Source organism: Plecotus auritus (assembly GCF_963455305.1).
Source record: "Plecotus auritus genome assembly, chromosome: 4".
NCBI classification, from domain to species: Eukaryota; Metazoa; Chordata; class Mammalia; order Chiroptera; family Vespertilionidae; genus Plecotus; species Plecotus auritus.
In genome coordinates, this window is record NC_137775.1 from 21082568 (window position 1) to 21102866 (window position 20299).

At 41.2% G+C, this 20299-nt stretch overlaps 1 protein-coding gene across 2 annotated transcripts in view; it reads left to right on the forward strand.

Annotated features, from left to right (window-relative positions):
- The window catches only part of L3MBTL3 (L3MBTL histone methyl-lysine binding protein 3), a 95185-nt gene that overhangs the window by 38808 nt on the left and 36078 nt on the right, over positions 1 to 20299 (forward strand). For both annotated transcript variants that reach the window (XM_080664594.1, XM_080664595.1), the window contains 6 exons: positions 361 to 445; positions 2083 to 2174; positions 4785 to 4889; positions 5957 to 6092; positions 8033 to 8124; positions 10675 to 10826. In XM_080664594.1, the coding sequence (XP_080520720.1) occupies positions 361 to 445; positions 2083 to 2174; positions 4785 to 4889; positions 5957 to 6092; positions 8033 to 8124; positions 10675 to 10826 (662 nt within the window). The remainder of the gene's footprint in view (positions 1 to 360; positions 446 to 2082; positions 2175 to 4784; positions 4890 to 5956; positions 6093 to 8032; positions 8125 to 10674; positions 10827 to 20299) is intronic.

A 20299-nucleotide genomic window follows, 5' to 3' on the forward strand; every position in this document is an offset into this window, starting at 1 on the left:
GAGGGCTGGATTGGAGGAGAGACACTAGGAAAGGGACTAAGAAGTGGGGCCGGGGAGGTGTGAGGAATATCGGAACAGAGGGTCCCAGGAGCTAAGAGAAGAAATTATTTCAAGGAGGCGGGAGCAGGATTCCTGCTATTCTACAGAGTAATTCTTGGAAATGCTCTTATTTTGTGATGACCTTAGGCCAAAAGCAGCATAGCTCTCAAATTACATATATTCTTACTTTCCTTAAAACTTAGGAAGTGAAATTGAAGAAAAGTACAAAACAAATAATGCTTTCTGGTAGCTCTCTAACTTTTTGTTGGTGCCAGTTTTACAAACTTTCAAAAAAATCATAGTTTTCCTCTCTTATTGTAGGAGAACAAACAAGATGGGAGAATCCTGAGGGGTTCACAGAGAGCCCGAAGGAAAAGACGCGGTGATTCAGCTGTGTTAAAGCAGGGTGAGTCGATGAAGAAAAGGCTTTACTTGTAACTTTATGAAACTTAAAGTATTTCATGCGAGTAGACGTTTTAGTCTTAGTTGTAATGCACATTAGGGCAGCTAAGGTATTACTTTGGGATTTCTTAAATTAAATTTTATCAATAAAGATTATAGTTTTGAAGAAATAGATAAGGGAAAAATGGAAGTTGGTAACTTTTGAATAGTGTCCAGACAAACACGAGAACACCTTACTTTATTTGAGCATCAGTAGGTTGCATCTATTTCTGCACTTTTATTAACACCTATGTTCTTGTTCATTTCCTAAGAGTGTAAGTTTTTAATGTTTTCTCTCAAACCACAGCCTCCTGATATGGTACCTTTTTTTTTTTCATTTTTCCTCTGGCAACACTTTATTCTCATGAGGAATCCAGTCCTCAGGCCCTTCCCTTTGGTACTTGAGTGGATGAACTCCCACCTTATTCAGCATGGACCTCACATCATTTTCCTAGAGCCCCAGTGTCCTCTGCTGGGCTTATCCCCTTGACCTGCCACTCCGGCCTGGCCAGTCCTTCACGTTAGGTCACTCCACTTGCACAGCTTCACTTCTGCCTCACCCAGTCATGTTGTCCTTACAAATCAGGACTATGAACCCAATGCTCCTCTTCTGTGATGGATGCATTCCTTGCTTGTTCATCTTTTAAGCCTTGAAAGAAAAGCGTTTGAAACATTTCAACCTGCCTCAAGCACACAGCCTAACTTTTACCATTGGGGGAGATGGCTTCTAGTTTATGTCACTGAGATTAAAGGGAATAAATTCTCAGTTACTCAGCACTTTGCCTCAAAGATGTCATTAATCCTTCTCTCCCTTCACCTTCATTTCTATTCTCAGGGCCCTGTCCCCTGTGGGACCTTGTTCCTTTAGTCATTTATTTTTACTCCTTAGCAATTCAGACTTTTTTCTCTTCATGAGCTCCACCTTAGCTGGTTCAGATCTCATCCCTAAAATACCTTTCCCCCAATTTTCTTTCCTATCCAGCTATTGCATTTTCCTTTTATTTCCATTATTTGTCAAGTTAATCCCAAATAAAATTGATTTTAGCTGACACGATATCTTTATCATATATATTCTTTTGCTGCTCAAAATCTGTCCATCACTGAATTGACTTTCTTCCCTTTCACCGTAATTGGTAGCCATTCCCTCACCCAGTGGTCGGCAAACTCATTAGTCAACAGAGCGGCAAGCCGCAGCTCGCGAGCCGCAGTTTGCCGACCACTGCCCTAACCACTCAGTGCACTGGCCATTTCATTTTCAACTTCTTGACCTCTTAGTTTTTGAGCATCCTGCCTCTAGAAGCACTGCTTCCTGTAGCTTCCGTGGTACTCTTCTGTCTTGATTTTCTGCCGCGTCTTCTTCCTTTACTCTGAGTTCTTCTGAGCCTTTCTTCCACCCTCATAGCTGCAGATACACACTGCAGTTTACTGCCTGGCTCCCACTTCCTTGGAAGAGGAGCCAAGGGAGGAGACGGAGAACACCAGCTGTGGTCGTAAGAGAAGAGCCAGGCCTCGTGGTGTTTAGGGAAGTGAGAGTTCACAATGCACATCTGTGAATGTTTTAGACTTGGAGATTCTGTCATTTTAATCCCACTTGCCTTTCAGGTTTGCCTCCTAAAGGAAAGAAGGCCTGGTGCTGGGCATCCTACCTGGAAGAGGAAAAGGCTGTGGCAGTGCCAACGAAGCTGTTCAAGGAGGTACGGCCCCTCCGGAGAGCGCTGTGTCTGACAGCACGGAGCTGCTGTGCTATCTGGAGTCAGCACTGCCATGTCCGCTGTCTGTTTAGCACCTGTGCCTTGGGATGATTTCTCAAGCATATTGTTTTGCATGTGTGTATTTATGTGGAGGGGTGCCTGCAGGGCCAGCTCGCATTAACACATGACGCCTCCCTCTCCACCAAGCTGTGTGCATAGGCACACAGCTACACACGTGCTCTTTCCTCTCAGCATTTACCAGCTTTCACTCAATTTTAAGAGGTATTTCTGCTATTACTAAAAAACTAGTAGATAAAAAAAAAAAAAACTGGCATGAAATTTCATGTCAATATGATAGCTTTGGGAGAATAGAAGTGAGTTACTGAGGTTTATGTAATATCACAACAAAAATCTAAAAATGAATTACTATATTTTATTAACTACAGCGAAAATATTGTATCATAAGTAATTTAAAATCAGTTAAAGGTATAGATGCCAAGTGTAGTTCTAGCTAGGAGCTGCTGCCCCTGGGCTAAAACGGATCAACAGACTTTTTCTGTAAAGGGCCAGAGCGCAAGCATTTTAGGCTTTGTGGGCATCTGGTCTCGGGTGCTACAGCTCAGCTCTGTTGCTGTACTGAAAGCAGCCAGAAACAATATATAGGTGAATGAATATAGCTGTATTCCAATAAAACTTCAATTACAGATGGTGGCCTTGATTTGACCCATAGACTATAGTTTGTTGATTGCTAGTTTAAATTATTTAATATTTAATCATAGTATATAATAAGTCTGCCATCAATATCTTGTTAAATATGTAGAAACTTAGGGATTTTTTTAAAAGTATGACAAGTAAATATTAGGATGAGTTCTTTACAGTAACATTTAATTTACTAGTAAACAGTAATGATCACTTATGAACTTATTCTATGTAATTATTTACTGTAACTTTGGTCCTTTGAGTAATAGCCTTTTTATAGTTTTTAAAAAGAAATTTTATGTATAGGCCTGACCAGCATGGCTCAGTGGTTGAGATAAGCAATGTATGGAGATCCAAATCCTCTCCCCCTCTTAAACCAAATGATAACGTATGTCACTCATATTGTTGTTTGGACTTTGCTTTTTTGTTAACTTAATTTGGAAATTATTCCATCTCAGTTCATTCTTTCCTTTATCATTCTATATTAATGTATAAAATGCAATCTTACGGCTGTTCCATAGTAATTTAAGCTGCTCCCTATGGATTGACATGTGACATATATTAACATACTAGAGGCCCTGTGCATGAAATTAGTGCACGGGGGGGGGGGGTGTCCCTCAGCCCAGCCTGCACCCTCTCCAATCTGGGACCCCTCGAGGGATGTCCAACTGCCCATTTAGGCCCAATCCCACTGGGGCCTAAACGGGCAGTCAGACATCCCTCTCACAATCCAGGACTGCTGGCTCCCAACTGCTCGCCTGCCTGGGGAGGGCAGTTAGGGGCGACCCAAGCAGAGGCCCTGGCATCTGGGATTTATTTATCTTCTACAATTGAAACTTTGTAGCCTTGATTGGAGCCAAGCCTTCTACTCACTCTGTGGCGGCAGCCATTTCCGTTGGGATTTATGTATCTTCTATAATTGAAACTTTGTAGCATTAAGCGGAGGCCAAAGCAGGCCAGGGCTGCAGCTCGGCTTCCTCCATCGCCTCAGGCAACCCTAGCCTCCTGCTCTCTCCAGCTCCATGGCTGCTGCCATTTCTGTTGGGCTTTATTTGTCTTCTATAATTGAAACTTTGTAGCATTGAGTGGAGGCCTGGGCCGGCAAGGGCAGGTGGAAAGCTTGGCTTCCTCCATTGCCAGGGAAACCCAAGCCTCCCTCCTGCTCTCTGGGGCTGCAGCCATCTTGGTTTGGTTTATTTGCATATTCCCTCCTGATTGGCTGGTGGGCGTGGCTTGTGGGTGTAGCAGAGGTATGGTCAATTTGCATATTACTCTTTTATTAGATAGGATATGACACACACATATATATGTCAACCTTTAGGGAGCACTTTAAGTTATTACAGATTCGACATAAGAAGGAATACTGTATGTACATATGGAAGATAGATACACAAATCTTTTGCCATGTAAATGTTTTAATGAATAATTTTGTACACCTGCCATTTTGCACATGTGGTTATCTCTGTTGGATAATTTCCTAGAATTAGAATTGCTGAGCTGAAGAGAGTGTTCTTTTTTAATAGATATCATGAGATTGCAATTTACTATATATCCCTACTAGTGATGTATGTGTGCATCTGTTACCTTAGAGTCTTGCCAACAGTGTTATCAAACTTTTTTTAACATCACCAACCTGATAGGTGAAATATATTTTTGTGTAATTTTTATATGACTTTTATTAGAGCGAGGTTGAGCATCTTTTCAAATTTGTAAAACATTTAAATTTTCTTTTCTGTGACCTCTTTGTAGTCTTTATCCATTTTCCATTGGATCATGAGGTGATCCTTGTCTTTTGAATTTTTAAAAGTTATTTATTTATTTGGTTAAAGACTTTATTTAAGAATGGTAATTATTCATAATTTTAATGAAACATTCTGTATAAAATACTAAAACTGCTGTCATTTTTCATTGTAGTATCAATCCTTTCCATATAACAAAAATGGTTTTAAAGTTGGCATGAAATTAGAAGGCGTGGACCCTGAGCATCAGTCCGTGTACTGCGTCCTCACAGTGGCTGAGGTAAGCTTTATTTTTAAAGTAAAATGGTGACTGTGGAGTTTTAATAATGGGAAAAGATGCTTTGAAGACATGCAGAGCTCAGGCTGCTCCCAAGTCATCATTTGAGAAAGAGGATCTGCTGACTTCTCTGAGTCTGCACCAGCCTTGGTCTGGCTGGATACCACTGCGTGTGGCACTTCATGAGGGACAAGGAGCCCGCACAGTGTGCAGCTGGATACCACTGCGTGTGGCACTTCATGAGGGACAAGGAGCCCGCACAGTGTGCAGCTGGATACCACTGCGTGTGGCACTTCATGAGGGACAAGGAGCCCGCACAGTGTGCAGCTGGATACCACTGCGTGTGGCACTTCATGAGGGACAAGGAGCCCGCATGGTGTGCAGCTGGATACCACCGTGTGTGGCACTTCATGAGGGACAGGAGCCAGCTCAGTGTGCAGCTGGATACCACCGCGTGTGGCACTTCATGAGGGACAGGAGCCAGCTCAGTGTGCAGCTGGATACCACTGCGTGTGGCACTTCATGAGGGACAAGGAGCCCGCACAGTGTGCAGCTGGATACCACTGCGTGTGGCACTTCATGAGGGACAGGAGCCCGCACAGTGTGCAGCTGGATACCACCGCGTGTGGCACTTCATGAGGGACAGGAGCCAGCTCAGTGTGCAGCTGGATACCACTGCGTGTGGCACTTCATGAGGGACAGGAGCCCGCACGGTGTGCAGCTGGGCAGGCGCTCGGGGACTCGGCAGGAGCCGTGTGCCTGTGCTGGGCTGGCTGCTTCCACGCCAGCCCCCCACGGTGATGCGCGAATGAGATGGGATGTGTACGTGTGGGAAAAGTGTTTTTCATCCCATATCCATGCTCCTGATGTAACCAGGGATGAAGCCAGAACACTGCAGCCCAGCCTTTCCCATGTACATAATAGCCTTGGCCTTTGGATTTTGTCATGCGTTTGCTGCTGTTAATGAGGGTGCTTTGATTAACATAAGCTGTATCATACTGGATGTCCATGCACACCGCATTCTGGGTGTGTTTTTTGTTTTTTAATTAATCAACCGTCCCCTATTTCAGGTTTGTGGATACCGGATAAAGCTGCACTTTGATGGGTATCCTGATTGCTATGACTTCTGGGTTAATGCAGATGCTCTGGATATTCATCCAGTTGGGTGGTGTGAGAAAACTGGCCATAAGCTCCACCCTCCCAAAGGTATTGTCACTTTTTGGTTTCATATTTTAAATTCTATAAAAACATTTTTACCTGTTGATTTGGAATTTTTAAGAATTCAGGCTCTATAATTCAGATAGGCCCAAATTTAAGCTTGATGAACAAATACACTCATTAGAGCGAAAGGAAAAAAAGTAAAATCCTATTCAAGAGAATAAACTATGTCCTTGTACTTATTTGCATATAAAATAACATTTGCATGGTACTTAATTTTGACTACAAATAAATTTTAGCTACAGATTTCCATTTTATATATATATTTTTTTGAAAAAGCTGATTTGAAAAATTACTTTTAATCTGTTTACAAAATTAAGTTTACTTACTCATATTTTAATGTATATGAAGTCTCAAGAAATCATGCGTTGAATATATAGATGTCAATATTTAGCAGATTGGAAAGACAGTATAACACTAAAAATTGGTTTAGACGGTGGTTGAACTAATAGCAATTAGTTTTTTATTGTTGAGTTCTTTACAGTCTGCCAATAATTTTGCCTGTTTCATGTTTACATAAAGATCTGAGAACAACAGATACCATCTTTCAGTCAATTTCTGTTTAATAATGGCACATTTCCTTCCTTTTTCAGCTATTGCAACAGTAGTGTTAACATGATAAAAAAGATCCCTGTTACTAGTTTGATATTTTGGGCCTGCCTCACAGTAACTGTTTTTTAATAGCATCTTTTGGTTTTAAGTGAAAAATTAATGGCAGGATGGTATTTTCAAATAGCTGAGGGATTAAACAAAAACATATAGAAAAAAATGAGGGTAAAGAAGAAAATCTATAAGCCTTTATATGAATTGACCGCTTATATATGGTGACTTATTAGCTGTTCTTTTCATGCTTTTAATGGGAGTAGCAGAGAACTGATAAGATAAAATGCTAAATTTCCTTTCTGTAAGGAAAGGTTGGCTTTATCAACATTAAGCATGAAGTTGTAAAATTTAAGGCAAGGACATTTCCATTATTCTAATTTACCAACATGCTTACTTCATAAATCTTGAATTATCAATCCTGTGGTGATAGGCCAAAAAGATTTAATCTATTGTATTACTATTTTTCCAGCTTCCCATTAGTTCTTACAAGTTAGTCTCCTGAAATAGAATAGGTAAGGGAAAAATAAAGAATTTGACTACTCCAGATCTCTAGCCTACTGCTAAGAAGTTCTACCTAAATACTGATAGAAATGCCCGGGTAATAAAAGAAGCATACCTAAGTATAATATGTATTTACTTCCTTACACCTTTTCTTTATATCCATTACTATTTATTCAGAATTGAAAAAAAATTAGTATAATTTGTTGTAAATAAACACATCCTGTGTATAAAAATGCATAGTTATGAATTATGATTTAAATTTTGTCTGTTTAAAAAAACCACTTGGCCCTGCCAGTGTGGCTCAGTGGTAGAGTGTCAACCTATGAACCAGGAGGTCACAGTTCAATTTCTGGTCAGGGCACTTGCCTGGGTTGCGGGTTCGATCCCCAGGGCAGCCAATTGATGATTTTCTCTCATCAATGTTTCTGTCTCTCTCTCCCTCCCCCTTCCTCTCTGAAGTCAATAAAAATATATTTTTTAAAAAAATCACTTGATCTCCTGATTTTGGCATGTTTGAATTACAGATAAAAGTGGGAATGGGCCCCAGCTGGTTTGGCTCAGTGAATAGAGCATCAGCCTGCGGACTGAAGGGTCTCAGGTTCAATTACGGTCAAGGGCACATGCTCAGGTTGCGGGCTTGATCCTCAGTAGGAGGAGTGCAGGAGGCAGCCAATCAATGATTCCCTCTCATCATTGATGTTTCTATCCCTCTCTCCCTTCCTACCTGAAATCAATAAAAATATGTTTTTAAAAAAAGTGAGAATGGAAAACTAAGTGAAATATTTTGCTATGTTACTAAGTCTGTTTATGTGTTCTTGCTCTAGGTTATAAAGAAGAAGAATTTAATTGGCAGACTTACCTGAAGACATGTAAAGCTCAGGCTGCTCCCAAGTCATTATTTGAGAATCAGAATATAGTAAGTACATCCAAAATACCTTTTCTTAAAAAAAAAAAAAAAGTGGCTGTTGTGTGTAGGATAAATTCCAAGTGATAGCAAGAAACTGTAACAAATTTTATTGCTTTGGTAAATAGAGTACTCTTACCTTAATTAAACTTTAAAATTAGCTTAAATTCTTCCTAAGTAAATTCTTTTCTTATAGCCATATCATGGTTATCTTTTTTTATTGAATAGTAGCAGGCAACATAGTACAAAATGCAGGTGTAATTTACAGGTAAGGTGCATAAAAAAGTAAATTGGTGGGATGCTTTATTGTTACTGTCGTCTGTTCCGGGTGCTGCTGCAATGGGATTCACGTAGTGAGACGAACGGAGCCCTGTTTGGATTTGTATGCTAGAGACTCTGATTCACCTTCACTCTAGCTTCTAGCTTTATTTTCAGTATAACGGCAGCACCATCGGATGTGTGTGTACTTTCTCCTTCTTGACCTGTATTACTACTTTCCATTACATTTGACATCTCTGAGGAGGCCTGATACCTTACATTCTTCTTCCTGGCTCAAGTTCTGATCAAATTGGAAAGAACAGAGAGCAATCAGGTAGAAAACCAAAATATTGTCTTTGTAACCAGTAAGGGCTCAGTTGCATGGCCTATATCTGCTATCAAATGAGTGCTTCTTGGTTCTGAGCCCTAGAATTAAAAAGATTTACTGGCCCTTCCTGCCCCACCACCCAAACCCAGGAGCATTGGACCAGGGCATACACACCCTTCCACATTTAGCGTATGACCTGTTCCTTCCTGCAGATTCATCAGTCAGGTAACAGCGAGTGAGAATGTGGAAAGAGGCAGTAATGTTTCAATAACATTCCCTCCAAATGAAAATATATATGAGGATTAGAGAAGATGTTCTTCCCACCCCCCGTCCAAATACCCTCCATTTGGGAAATGCTTTTAACCTGTTGTTTTCATCATCAGTGGAATGGCTAAAAGATTCTCTGATCAAACTAAACATAAGCCTGGTCGAATTCGAGAACTGAAGGGTGTGTGTAATAGAAATCAAATGAGCCACATTAATATTTTAAAGCAGCTTAATTGAGAGGATAGCTTAATTGCTGGAATGTAAATTCTGCATTGTTAGTAGGTATTTTCTGTCCAGACAAGGGCAGTTAGGTGGAAAACCCAATGGCCTGCTCTCACTACTCCAAGTTTCCTCATCCCTGCCTGGTTCTCTGATGAAGACTTCAGTTGGGGATTTGATTAACTGCTTTGAACCGTCTTCTTAAATTCTGTGCTTTGCTAGCACACAACTTAATCTTGGGTTATGTGATTGGTATCTAAGAAGCAATTAATTTTTGTAGTTTCCTCTGCCTTAGAATACTCAAATATTTATGGTCAGAACTCTGATAGATAATTTCAGGACTTAAAAGTATGCTACAAAGTGTCTTTGTAGCATTAGTGACTGCTTCTTTAATTCAGCCAGGACTGAATTCTAACATTTTCAGGTACCGGGCCATCTATAGTTTGTAATGACAGTGGTATATTTATACTAAAAAGAGAGACAGCATCTGTTTTGCTTAAAGTAATTAAGATAGTATCAGTATTTTTCAGTCTGGACAGAAGGATTTTATTTTTATTTATATTTTTATTGATTTCAGAGAGTAAGGGAGAGAGAGAGATAGAAACACCAATGATGAGAGAGAATCATTGATCGGCTGCCTCCTGCACGCCCCACACTGGGGATCAAGCCTGCAACCCGGGCATGTGCCCTGACCTGGAATTGAACTGTGACCTCCTGGTTCATAGGTCAATGCTGAACCATTGAGCCACGCTGGCCAGACAGAAGGATTTTATTTTTAGATAGGCAGAGGGATTGTGATGGGCATAATTGATGCCCAAGTACACTTCACTGAGATTAGGATATTTTTCCTCACAAAAGATTATAAGGAAAGTTTACATTTTACTGCCCCTTAAGCACTAAATTTTATTGAATTTTTTATTATCTTAGGTCCATGTCCCAGATGGCTAATAATTTATGGATTTTCTTATATTACAAACTATTTCAATAGCTATATATATTAACAGCCAGTTCATTTATGAAGATGACCTACTTTCAGTACTCTTTTGAGAAATCTTTTCAGAAGTGGGAGTGAATGTGTACTGACTCACACACATTTTTAACTTAGTGCGTATTTTGTGTGAAATAACTTTCATTGTTAACTCTATAATCAAGGAAGAGAAAAACAGAAAGGGAACTTATTTGGTGAATCAGACTTGCCTAACTAATATAGTCGTCTAAGGTACCAAAACACACGTTAATATTAATTAAACTCTGTGAGACTGAGGGTGTTTTAGTTTTGAGTTCCACATAGTTAATTGGGACAGTTAATTGGGTGTAGCAACAGGGCATTTTTCTTACTGCTCTTGCTGGAAAGTGACCCTGCTATAAAGATTCTTAAATGGTGTGGACACAGCTGGTGGATGCCAGGCCTTCACCCAGAGGTGCAGAGAGGGTGCGGGTCTCACTGTTGAGGGTGTGCTTATCTCTAATTAAATCTGTATGTTTCATAGACAGTGATCCCATCAGGCTTCCGAGTTGGAATGAAGCTTGAAGCTGTAGACAAAAAGAACCCTGCATTTATCTGTGTTGCTACAGTAACAGATATGGTGGACAATCGTTTCCTGGTACATTTTGACAACTGGGATGAGAGCTATGACTATTGGTGAGACATTTTTCCATTGCAGTGTGTGTTTCTTCTAATTTAGTGTTTATCCAGGTAAACCAGGTGCATGGTTTAAAAACAATTGTAATCAAAGTTTGAACAGAAAATAATATGCTGCCCCACTCTTTTCTACTCCAGATCTTTAACTTTTTCCTGTTCCCTACGGCGTGTATTTCTAAATAACACCCGTTAGTTCTACTTTGTGATTTGTCTTTTAGTTGACTTTCTACTGTGGGAGTGCAGTTTACACACCCCATCCCAACATATGCTCACATGTGACCCACACAGACTCACAGCTTCCTCCTTCAGGCTTGGGTGTCATCCCTTATTTTTTAGAAAAATATTTTCATCTATCTCTCATATTTTTATGTCTAGTAACTAATTTAACCATTTACAATAACTGAATACAAATATAGTAATTGAGGAATATTGTTTTTAATCCTTATTGTGTTTGGATATACTACATAATGTAGCAGGAGCAACATATTATAAAATTATAATTATAAAATAACTAGTGGCCTGATGCACAAAATTCGTGCACATTAAAAGGGAATTAATTAGAGGAAATATTTTAATATTGCTATTTGCCCTTTCTCTATAATAGAAGTGTCAGAGATGAAAGAAAATTAGTAAAATGTATATGAAAATCTCTCTCCTGTCAGAGTCTGGGGCATGCCGCGGGACCCAGAGTCAAGTCCCTGCCCACCACCCGCATGCGCTTCAAAAGCGCAGGAGACCCAGACCGGGCCAGCCCCACCCCATTGGGTGAGACCCAGACCCGGCCGGCTCCACCCCCATCAAGCCCCTCCGGGCGGGGGGGTGCAGCCTCAGGTCCCCCGTCAAGCCCCGCCGGACAGGGGGCACAGCCTCAGGTCCCCAGCCCACTGCTGGGGCAGGGGGCGCAGCCTGAGGTCTCCTGGCCAGGCGCTGGGGCAGGTGGCGCAACCTGAGGTCTCCCTGCCTGGAACCGGGGCGGGGGGCATGGCCTGAGGTCCCCCATCAAGCCCCGCCAAGCAAGGGGTGCGGCCTGAGGTCCTATCAAGCCCTGTGGGGCAGGGGGTACGGCCTGAGGTCCCTCGCCCTGGCCAGGCACCGTGCAGCCTCAGGTCCCTGCTGTTCCGTTGTGACTTTACGGTGTCCCAGCTAATTTGCATATTCCTCTATTATATAGATAGATTATATAGATAGATAGATAGATTATATTAAAGCCATTATATTTTGATTAAGTAATTGAAGTAATGATTTTCCATATCCAATTCATGTTCATTGATCATTATAATTCAGTTTCCTGATGAAAGGCATTTCTGAAGTGTTTAGTTCCTTCTAGAGAAAACTTGAAATGATAAAATTTTAGAGAAGTGATAGATATCTCAGATTCTTAGACACTCATCAGTTTTACTGCATTATTTTTAAAAAGATAGTGAAAGTCATTTGCTATTCGATTTTAAAAATCCTTTTATTATATGTTACATATGCTTTTTATAGAATTTTTAAGATACAGATGATTCTGTGTTTACATCACAGAGTCAATTACTTTTGAACATCTTGGTGTGTTTTTCCCCAGATTTTTTCTGCAAAGCATAATAATTTTTCCTCAGTGGATATCTTTTTATTCAGTTTGCAATGAAAACCTTTGTTGAAATATAGACCATTTTATGCAGGTACAAAAGTAGAGTAATAGAGTGTCCCTCCTGCCACCGTTACACAGCACCAGCACTTATCAATGTATATCCACTCTTGTCTTTGCATTCTTACTCCTAAAATCTCAATTCAAGGATTGTTCTAAAGCAAATTCCAGATATCATAACATGTCATCTGTGAATATTTCCATTATGTAACCTCTAAAATATTTCATTATGTAACCTCTAAAGATAGAGATTCTTTTTTTCTAAATATGTAATGTTATAAACGCTATCATGTTACTAACATATGTAAGCATTCTCCCCAATTGTCTTGGGCTTTATTTTAGTTTGATGGTTTTAGGTTCACATGAGGTGTATATACACTTTGTGATTTCTTGGATATGCCTCTTTGACCTTTTTTTAAAAACATGTTTTTATTGATTTTAGAGGGAGAGGTAGGGAGAGGGGAAGAGAGAGAAACATCAGTGTGAGAGAGAAACAACAATCAGCTGCCTCCTACTGGCGATGGAGCCTGCAACCCGGGCATGTACCCTGGCCAGGAATCGAACCAGCAACCTTCGGTACCGGTTTTGGCACTCAGCCAACTGAGCCACACCAGCAGGGCCTCTTGATCTTTTCTAATGTATAGATTCCAATTCCTCTATATCTTTTTCTTCTCCTTATAACTATTATTGAAGAAACCAGGTTGTTTATCCTATTGAGTCTCCCACAGTCTGGGTTTGCTGATTGAATCCTTGTCATGTTGCTTACCATGTTTTTCTGTTCTTCATATTCCCTGTAAATTGGTGGTTTTGTTTCATTTAAAATTATCTGTATTGATCTTCAGTGAGTGAATGGATGAGAAACTGTAAATTTAGAAATAATGTCAGTCTGTCCCTTCCGGGTCAAATACATGTCTCCCCACCTGAGTTTGATATGCTGTGATAATGACAGTACCGACGTGATGACTAGGGTTTAGTCCTTTGATTAATAAATGAAACTTTAAAACAATTATTAGAGGGATTGAGCAAAAAAGAAAAAATAAGAGAGAACTCATTGAAATGGACAACAGTGTGGTGATTGCAGGGGTAAGGGGTGGGTGGAGGTGGAAGAGGACAGAGAGAGGATAATGATGATGGAAAAAATAAAATGGTTTGTTGAAATGAGAGCTTTTTGTTTTTGAAGTTCTGATTCATTTTAGGTTTTGCCTGAATGTTTAGTTATTTTTGTGGTCTTAAAAGTATTACAGGGTTTTTAAAGTGTAAGTTGTTTATTAGATGTAAGATCTATTTGACATACTTCTGGATAATAGTGATGAGGAAGTCTAGAAGAATTTGTCACAGTCACTTTTCTTTGATGCCTAGAGAGTAGAAAGGATTCTGAGTCCTTTTTTAGAAAGAGCAGAGAAAAAAAAGTGATCGCTTGTAGCTCTGATTTTGTACTTTGATGAGCACAAAATAATCATTTTTAGGATGGAATGTACTCTGAGGATTTACTTATACTTTTAACTGTTAACATGAAATTATATTTTGTTAATTGTCAAAAAAAAGAATATAGTGTTCTCTTCATCAATATGCAATTGAAGCATATTGAAAATTGCTTAAGTGTGCTGGAATTTCTCCAGCCTTATTTAATACTAGAACCCCGGTGCAATTAAATACTACAGTCCGGGAGCCCTCAGGGGTGGGAGGCGACCTGGCGATCAGGGGAAGGCAACGCCCCCATCACACCTCTGCTGCTGCCACTGCTGGCAGCACAAGCCTCAGCCGGCCCTGGTTACCTGAGCCTCGGGCAGCCCTGGGTGGCTGGGCAGCTGCCATCCAAGGCTTGCCTGCGCCTCGGGCTGGCCCTGGGCGGCTGCGGGGCTGAGGGGATGGGGACTCCGGAGGCAGGCGCGTGGAATGGCCGGACCCACCTAGGGGGCAGGCCTGGCCGTGCAGTGTGCCTGACACCCTGGTGGGGCTGAGGAGACTGGGCACCGCCATCTTGTGGCTGTGGGCACTGCCATCTTTGAGGGTGTGGCAGTCACTTAACATATTCCCTCCTTATTGGCTGTGGGCACCACCATCTTTGTGAGGGTGTGACGGTCAATTAGCATATTCCCTCTTTATTAGATAGGATTATGTTCTTTGATCTTTGAATTTTGGAATTTTTTTTCTGCTTAAATGACTTAAGTATGTAATTGAGGTTACAAATTGATTGCCTTTCTCAATTTAAAATAGTTTGGAACTGAGATTTTTTTTTCCCCTTTGAACTGGATAGTCATTTTATCTCTTTCCCTTAGTAGGAATTTAAACACACACGCATATTTGTGATACTACATGTTTGGTTGCAATAAAACATTTCTTCCTTCCTGAGAGGAACACAGTGTAAGATTTAAATCTATGTAAGATTGAAATCGTTTTTTATAAAAGGAAAATTGTATATATTAGAATAAAAACTGGCTTACCTCTGGGTTTCTGTTTAATTCTATACCCTGGACAGCCATTGGACTTAGAATCATCCTTAACATCACAGAAGGTTGAACTAGCAAGGACTTTAAAGATGTGGGAGGGAGAGCCACGCAGTGAGGGTGCCCGGTCCTCCCAGGCAGTGGCAGCCTCTTCGCTCCTCATCTCCCTGCTGCCGGGGCTGCGCTCCGCACCGAGCACAGGGAGAAGGGGTCACCCCCTTGCTCCCCCAGGCACTGGGAAGGAATGCAGTTTTTAAGAAATGTCCTGTTCCTGTGACCTTGTCTTCTGGGAACCAGGAAGGCATGAAAAACAGGACTTAGCTGACTGTTGAGTTGACAGACCTGGAGGAATGAGGTTGCAGCTTCGGCCGTTGAATTCAGTCTGGTGTCCCTGTGAGTCAGGGCGAAAATCAGCAAACAGATCCATGAAAAAGAGAAGCACTGAGTTAATGAATTAGACCAAACAGGCGGCTGGAGCCTTTCACTGAGTGTATTTAAGTGGACTGTGAACATTGTGTTTCTTTTTGTTGTTTCTTTAGAGATGGAGCTTTTCCATTCACAAATTGAGAGTAATAGTAATTTTTTGTGTGTCCCAAAGTAATGTTTGCAGCATGTTGTCAGTATCTTAGAGAAAGGTCAAAGGTAACAGTTGCTATCATCTGTTGAATTTGGGGAGCATCCTTGGTGATGGCAATGAGGAACCCAGATAAAAGAAACCTGGGCGGTGCTGCACTGCAGCCCTGAGGGGCTCAGGATCTGGGGAGGGAGAGGAACACACTGTCTGGGCTACAGGGTAAGCGGTGGTCAGTGCTTAGTTATCAGAACCAGCTGCTTGCTGTCAGTCGTGGCACGGGGAAGGAAGGACTGGCAGATTCTTGGAGAGTTCTTCAGGAAGACTTCTTGGAAGACATGAGATTTGTGCTAGACCTTGAAAGAGGATAGGAATTGGTACTTAGATGTTGGCATGGAATTTTCCTGGCCCAGGAAAGTGTATGTTTAAGCCGGGATGAGTGGGGGTGGGGTTGGGGGAGAAAACAAGGGTATTATTTGGGGAATGGCAGCCAATCTAGTCAGGTAAGTGGCTTAACTCTTCTAAGCTTTAGTTGCCTCCTTTACAAAAAGGATTAATAACAATACCTATCTCATAGGGTCCTGTGAGGATTAAAATAAGAGTCTTAGAAGCAGAAACCAATTTGCAAAAAGTTAAGAGATGACTCTAAGGGACATCAAGCAGCTGGAGTTTGGCCCTGAAGGTGAAAGTGGATTATTGTGGAAGGGAAGTCGGCCTCAGGAGGGTTTGCGACACGGAGTCTGAGCCTGGTTACAGGCCACGCTGTGGAGGGGAAGAGGGGAGCTATCCAAATTGTGAACAGTTGGGGACACCAGGCTAACCTTGGGATAAGATAAACTCTCTTCCCTCTCAGCCTGGAGAAAATGAAGAAATTAAAGGAAAACACACTAGGGCAGTGGTCGGCAAATTCATTAGTCAACAGAGCCAAATATCAACAATACAACGATTGAAATATCTTTTGAGAGCCGAAAACCGACTTCTGCGCAGGGGCCACGGAGTTTCAATTGCACTGTAAGTGTGCGCCGCACGTGGTATTTTGTGGAAGAGCCACACTCAAGGGGCCAAAGAGCCGCCTGTGGCTCGCGAGCCGCGGTTTGCCGACCACTGCACTAGGGTAATGAGATGGCATCTTTTTATTTTCCAATTGGGTTTTTTAGTTTTGGGGTGGTTTTTTGTTGTTTGTTTGTTTTAGAGAGAGTGTAAGGGAGAGGCAGAGAGAAACATCAATGTGAGAGAGACACATGGATTGGTTGTCTGCTGCATGCGCCCCGCTCAGGGCCAGGGATTGAGTTTGCAACCGAGGTACATGTCCATGCCCAGAATCAAACTGGGGACCCTTCAGTACACAAGCCAACACTCTATGGCTTACCTCTGGGTTTCTGTTTAATTCTATACAGATTCTAGGGCCCAATCGAGTTTTAAGAAGGAAATGCCTAATACTGAAAACAGCTACTGTGGGGAATGGGATTGGAAATGAATTGGGGATCAAAGGAGGACGCGCTGACTCAGCCTCATGAGGTCAGGGGTTGGTAGTAAGACGGGTGATGGAGGCTCTGAAGAGTCAGCACATGTGGGAGCCAGGAAAGTATGGCACCGGAAAATAAACTGACAGTCCTCATGCTCTGGATTTAGGGAGTGGGAGAGCCAAGTGTCCTGTGTTTCTTCAAGAAGCTAAACCATTATTGCTTGGAATGAAGACTTTGATGTGTTCCTTATGTAAGTGTCTTGAAACTGTTTTTGTCTCTCTGCCTAGATCGGTGGAGCCCAGTGCTTGTGTGCATTGGTTTTAGTTAGCTTTTGGCTATGCCCGATGAAACCAGGGTCTTTTTCTTTTCAACCCGAGGACTTGGTGAAATCACTTAACCTCTTTCTGTTTCCATAAAATAAGGACCTTATTGTCTACTCACTCTATCCTTACAGTATAAACATGGGTTTTTCATAAATTATTATTTCCATTATTATCTGCCAGTCTGGGTCTGATTGGATCTTAGCAGCCTTCATTCATGATTAATTTGCACTTACTTACTTGTGAAATGGACTTCTTTGATGATATACTTACCACCCTCCCGCCCCCGCTCCCCCCCCCCCCCCCCGCAAAAAAAAAAAAAGGAAAAGAGAGATACAGCAATTGAAGATTTGGCAAACTTTTTTTTTTTACATTAGCTGTTCTTCATTGTATTTCTTCTTGGTTACATTTCTGCTTTTGAACACTAGATGGGACTAAGATGACTTGTGTTACAATAGTAGCAGAAAGGATTCCGCAGCATTCCAACTTCTGAATGAAGTCTTGTCTGCTTATTGAAAAAGTTTAAGTAAACTAGTAACAGATAGGGCTGTTTTCATTTTCTCTCTTGATATGGCTTCCTTGTTTATTTTAAGTGGTGACTTTGACCAATATTTAGATAACATTAAAACCTTATTGTATAACATTCAGGTAGTACAGGAATGCATGGCCAAAATATACCACAGTATTTTTCTTATTTGCAACTTATAGAGAAATCTAATAAAAAATCAAAAGAATTAGTAACGTCTAATGCTCTTACTTTAATCACCATGAGCCTGGCAGATAATTATAAAAAGTACTTGATAATTACCTTGGGAAGAAAAAAATTAAACAAATATTACATATTTCTTTTGTTCTTGTTTCTTTTTTTTCTCATTTTAAATGAGCCCTATATTAATTAACAGCTGTCCCTAAAATAAAAATCTTCCTAAAATAAAGGTAATGCATCATTACTAATAATAGCCAAATGATTGTCTTGAAAAAAGAATAGTATAGCTGGAAATAGAGCTCCATAGCTTTGTCTATACAGTTTATAACAATGCATCTAAAGGAATTGTGTATTAAAATATGCTTTATGAAAATATTTATTGTAAGGAATGTCCCAGTTGCTGTAGGAACTTGTTGGCCTAACAGTGCTTTTTTTCCTTTCACATTTCTAAAATGACATACACATATATCTGTAACCCTAGTGTATAGGTTAAGAAAAATAATACTGTTCCCTGGTGGGTAGCTCTAGTTGGTAGGAGTGCCGTCTGTACACCAAAAGGTTGCAGGTTTGATCCCCGTTGGGGGCACGAATGGGAGGTAGCAGATTGGTGTTTCTCACATCAGATGCGCCCCCCCCCCCCACCTTTCTCTCTCTCTAGTAATCAATAAACATATCCTTGGGTGTAAGGGTTAAAATATAAATAGTGTGGGGGAGGGCGGGTAGGAGATAAATGAATAAAGGAAGAAAAGAAGAAACTTCAATTATACACTTAAAGAGATTTTCTACTAAAATAATTTTGAGAAAAATCAGCATTAAGTTGGGTTTACATAAATGCTCCTTCGGTTACTCTTCACAGTTCACTTAGAAAGGTTGATTTGCAAAGTGGTGCCTATATGTTAATGTAATTCACTTAAATTTTTTCTTAGAAAGTTCTTTATTTTTACTGCTTGGAAGACTTTTATTCACCAGAAACTCCAACCACTATGGAAAACCTTCTTGGCTTTCTATCTTCTAGTTCCTCATCTAGAGGACTGTGTTGAGATTTTCTGATCTTTCAGGATGGACTCAACAGATCTGGTTTATAAAGCAAGATTGGAGTCTTTGGCATCCTTAGATCAACATTTCCTAAATTGTGTTCTGCAGAACATTGCTGTTCCACATGATGCTAACGGGTTGCCCACCAAAGTAGCACTTCACAGTGAAATATCTTTAGGAAATGCTGGGTTAAATCCTTTGAAACTGGTTTGTTTATAACATAACTTCACAGTCTAATATGCTAATGATATGTTATATTAATCTCTAAGAGGGAAATGTAGTATTTTCCTGAAGTATTTTGACTTTGATTTATTTATTTTTTTAACTTCATTATGCCTACTATCTTTGAGAATGCAGATGGGAAATGTTCTACCAATTTTTAAAAGAAGATATTGTGATAAGCCTCTTTATACCTATCTATTGTGTAATACTACTAGAGGCCCGGTGTACAAATTCGTGCACCAGTGGGGTCCCTAGTCCTGGCCTGCGGGATGGGGCCGAAACCGGCTCTCCAACATCCCCTGAGGAGTCCCGGATTGCGAGAGGGTGCAGGCTGAGGGACCCCACTGGTGCACAATTGGGGCCAGGGAGGGACGCGGGAGGTTGGCCAGACAGGGAGGGACCGTGGAAGGGCTTCAGGGCATGTCTGGCCCATCTCGCTCAGTCAGTTCCAATCAGCCGGACCCCAGCAGCAAGCTAACCTACCGGTCGGAGTGACTGCCCCCCGGTAGTCAGGGCACATCATAGTGACTGGTTGACTCTCTGCCCATTGGTGGTCAGTGCACATCATAGCGAACTGTTGAGCGGCCTTAGCATATCATTAGCATTTTACGCTTTGACCGACCGGACACTTAGCATATTAGGCTCTTATTATGTAGGATTATAGCTACTCCTGTGAATATTGTGTTTGCCTGGCAAAATACCAACTCTGGTTGCATCCAACTTTCTGCCTGCTGTATGCCTGTGCCTAGGCAATTGAGTATAGCTGGAGAAAGAGATGTGTGCGCGCACGTGCACATACACACACACACCATGCTGATTGGTTTGACTTCACCTTCATGACTGCTAACCTCAAGTGGGCCCTTAGTTCTGCCCTATAATTCTAATACAGATCCTTGTCCAGTCTCTCAGACCACTAAATTTCACTCCTATCTTTCCCCCCTCAGATTTCTCACTCCCTTACCTATTCTCTCTCTCAGCTGGTAATCTTGCTTCCTATTGCATGAGAAAAAAGACACAGTCGGAATGGATGTTCGGTGCTTCCAGTATCTCGTCTGCTGGGTACCTTCCTGATCTCTGCC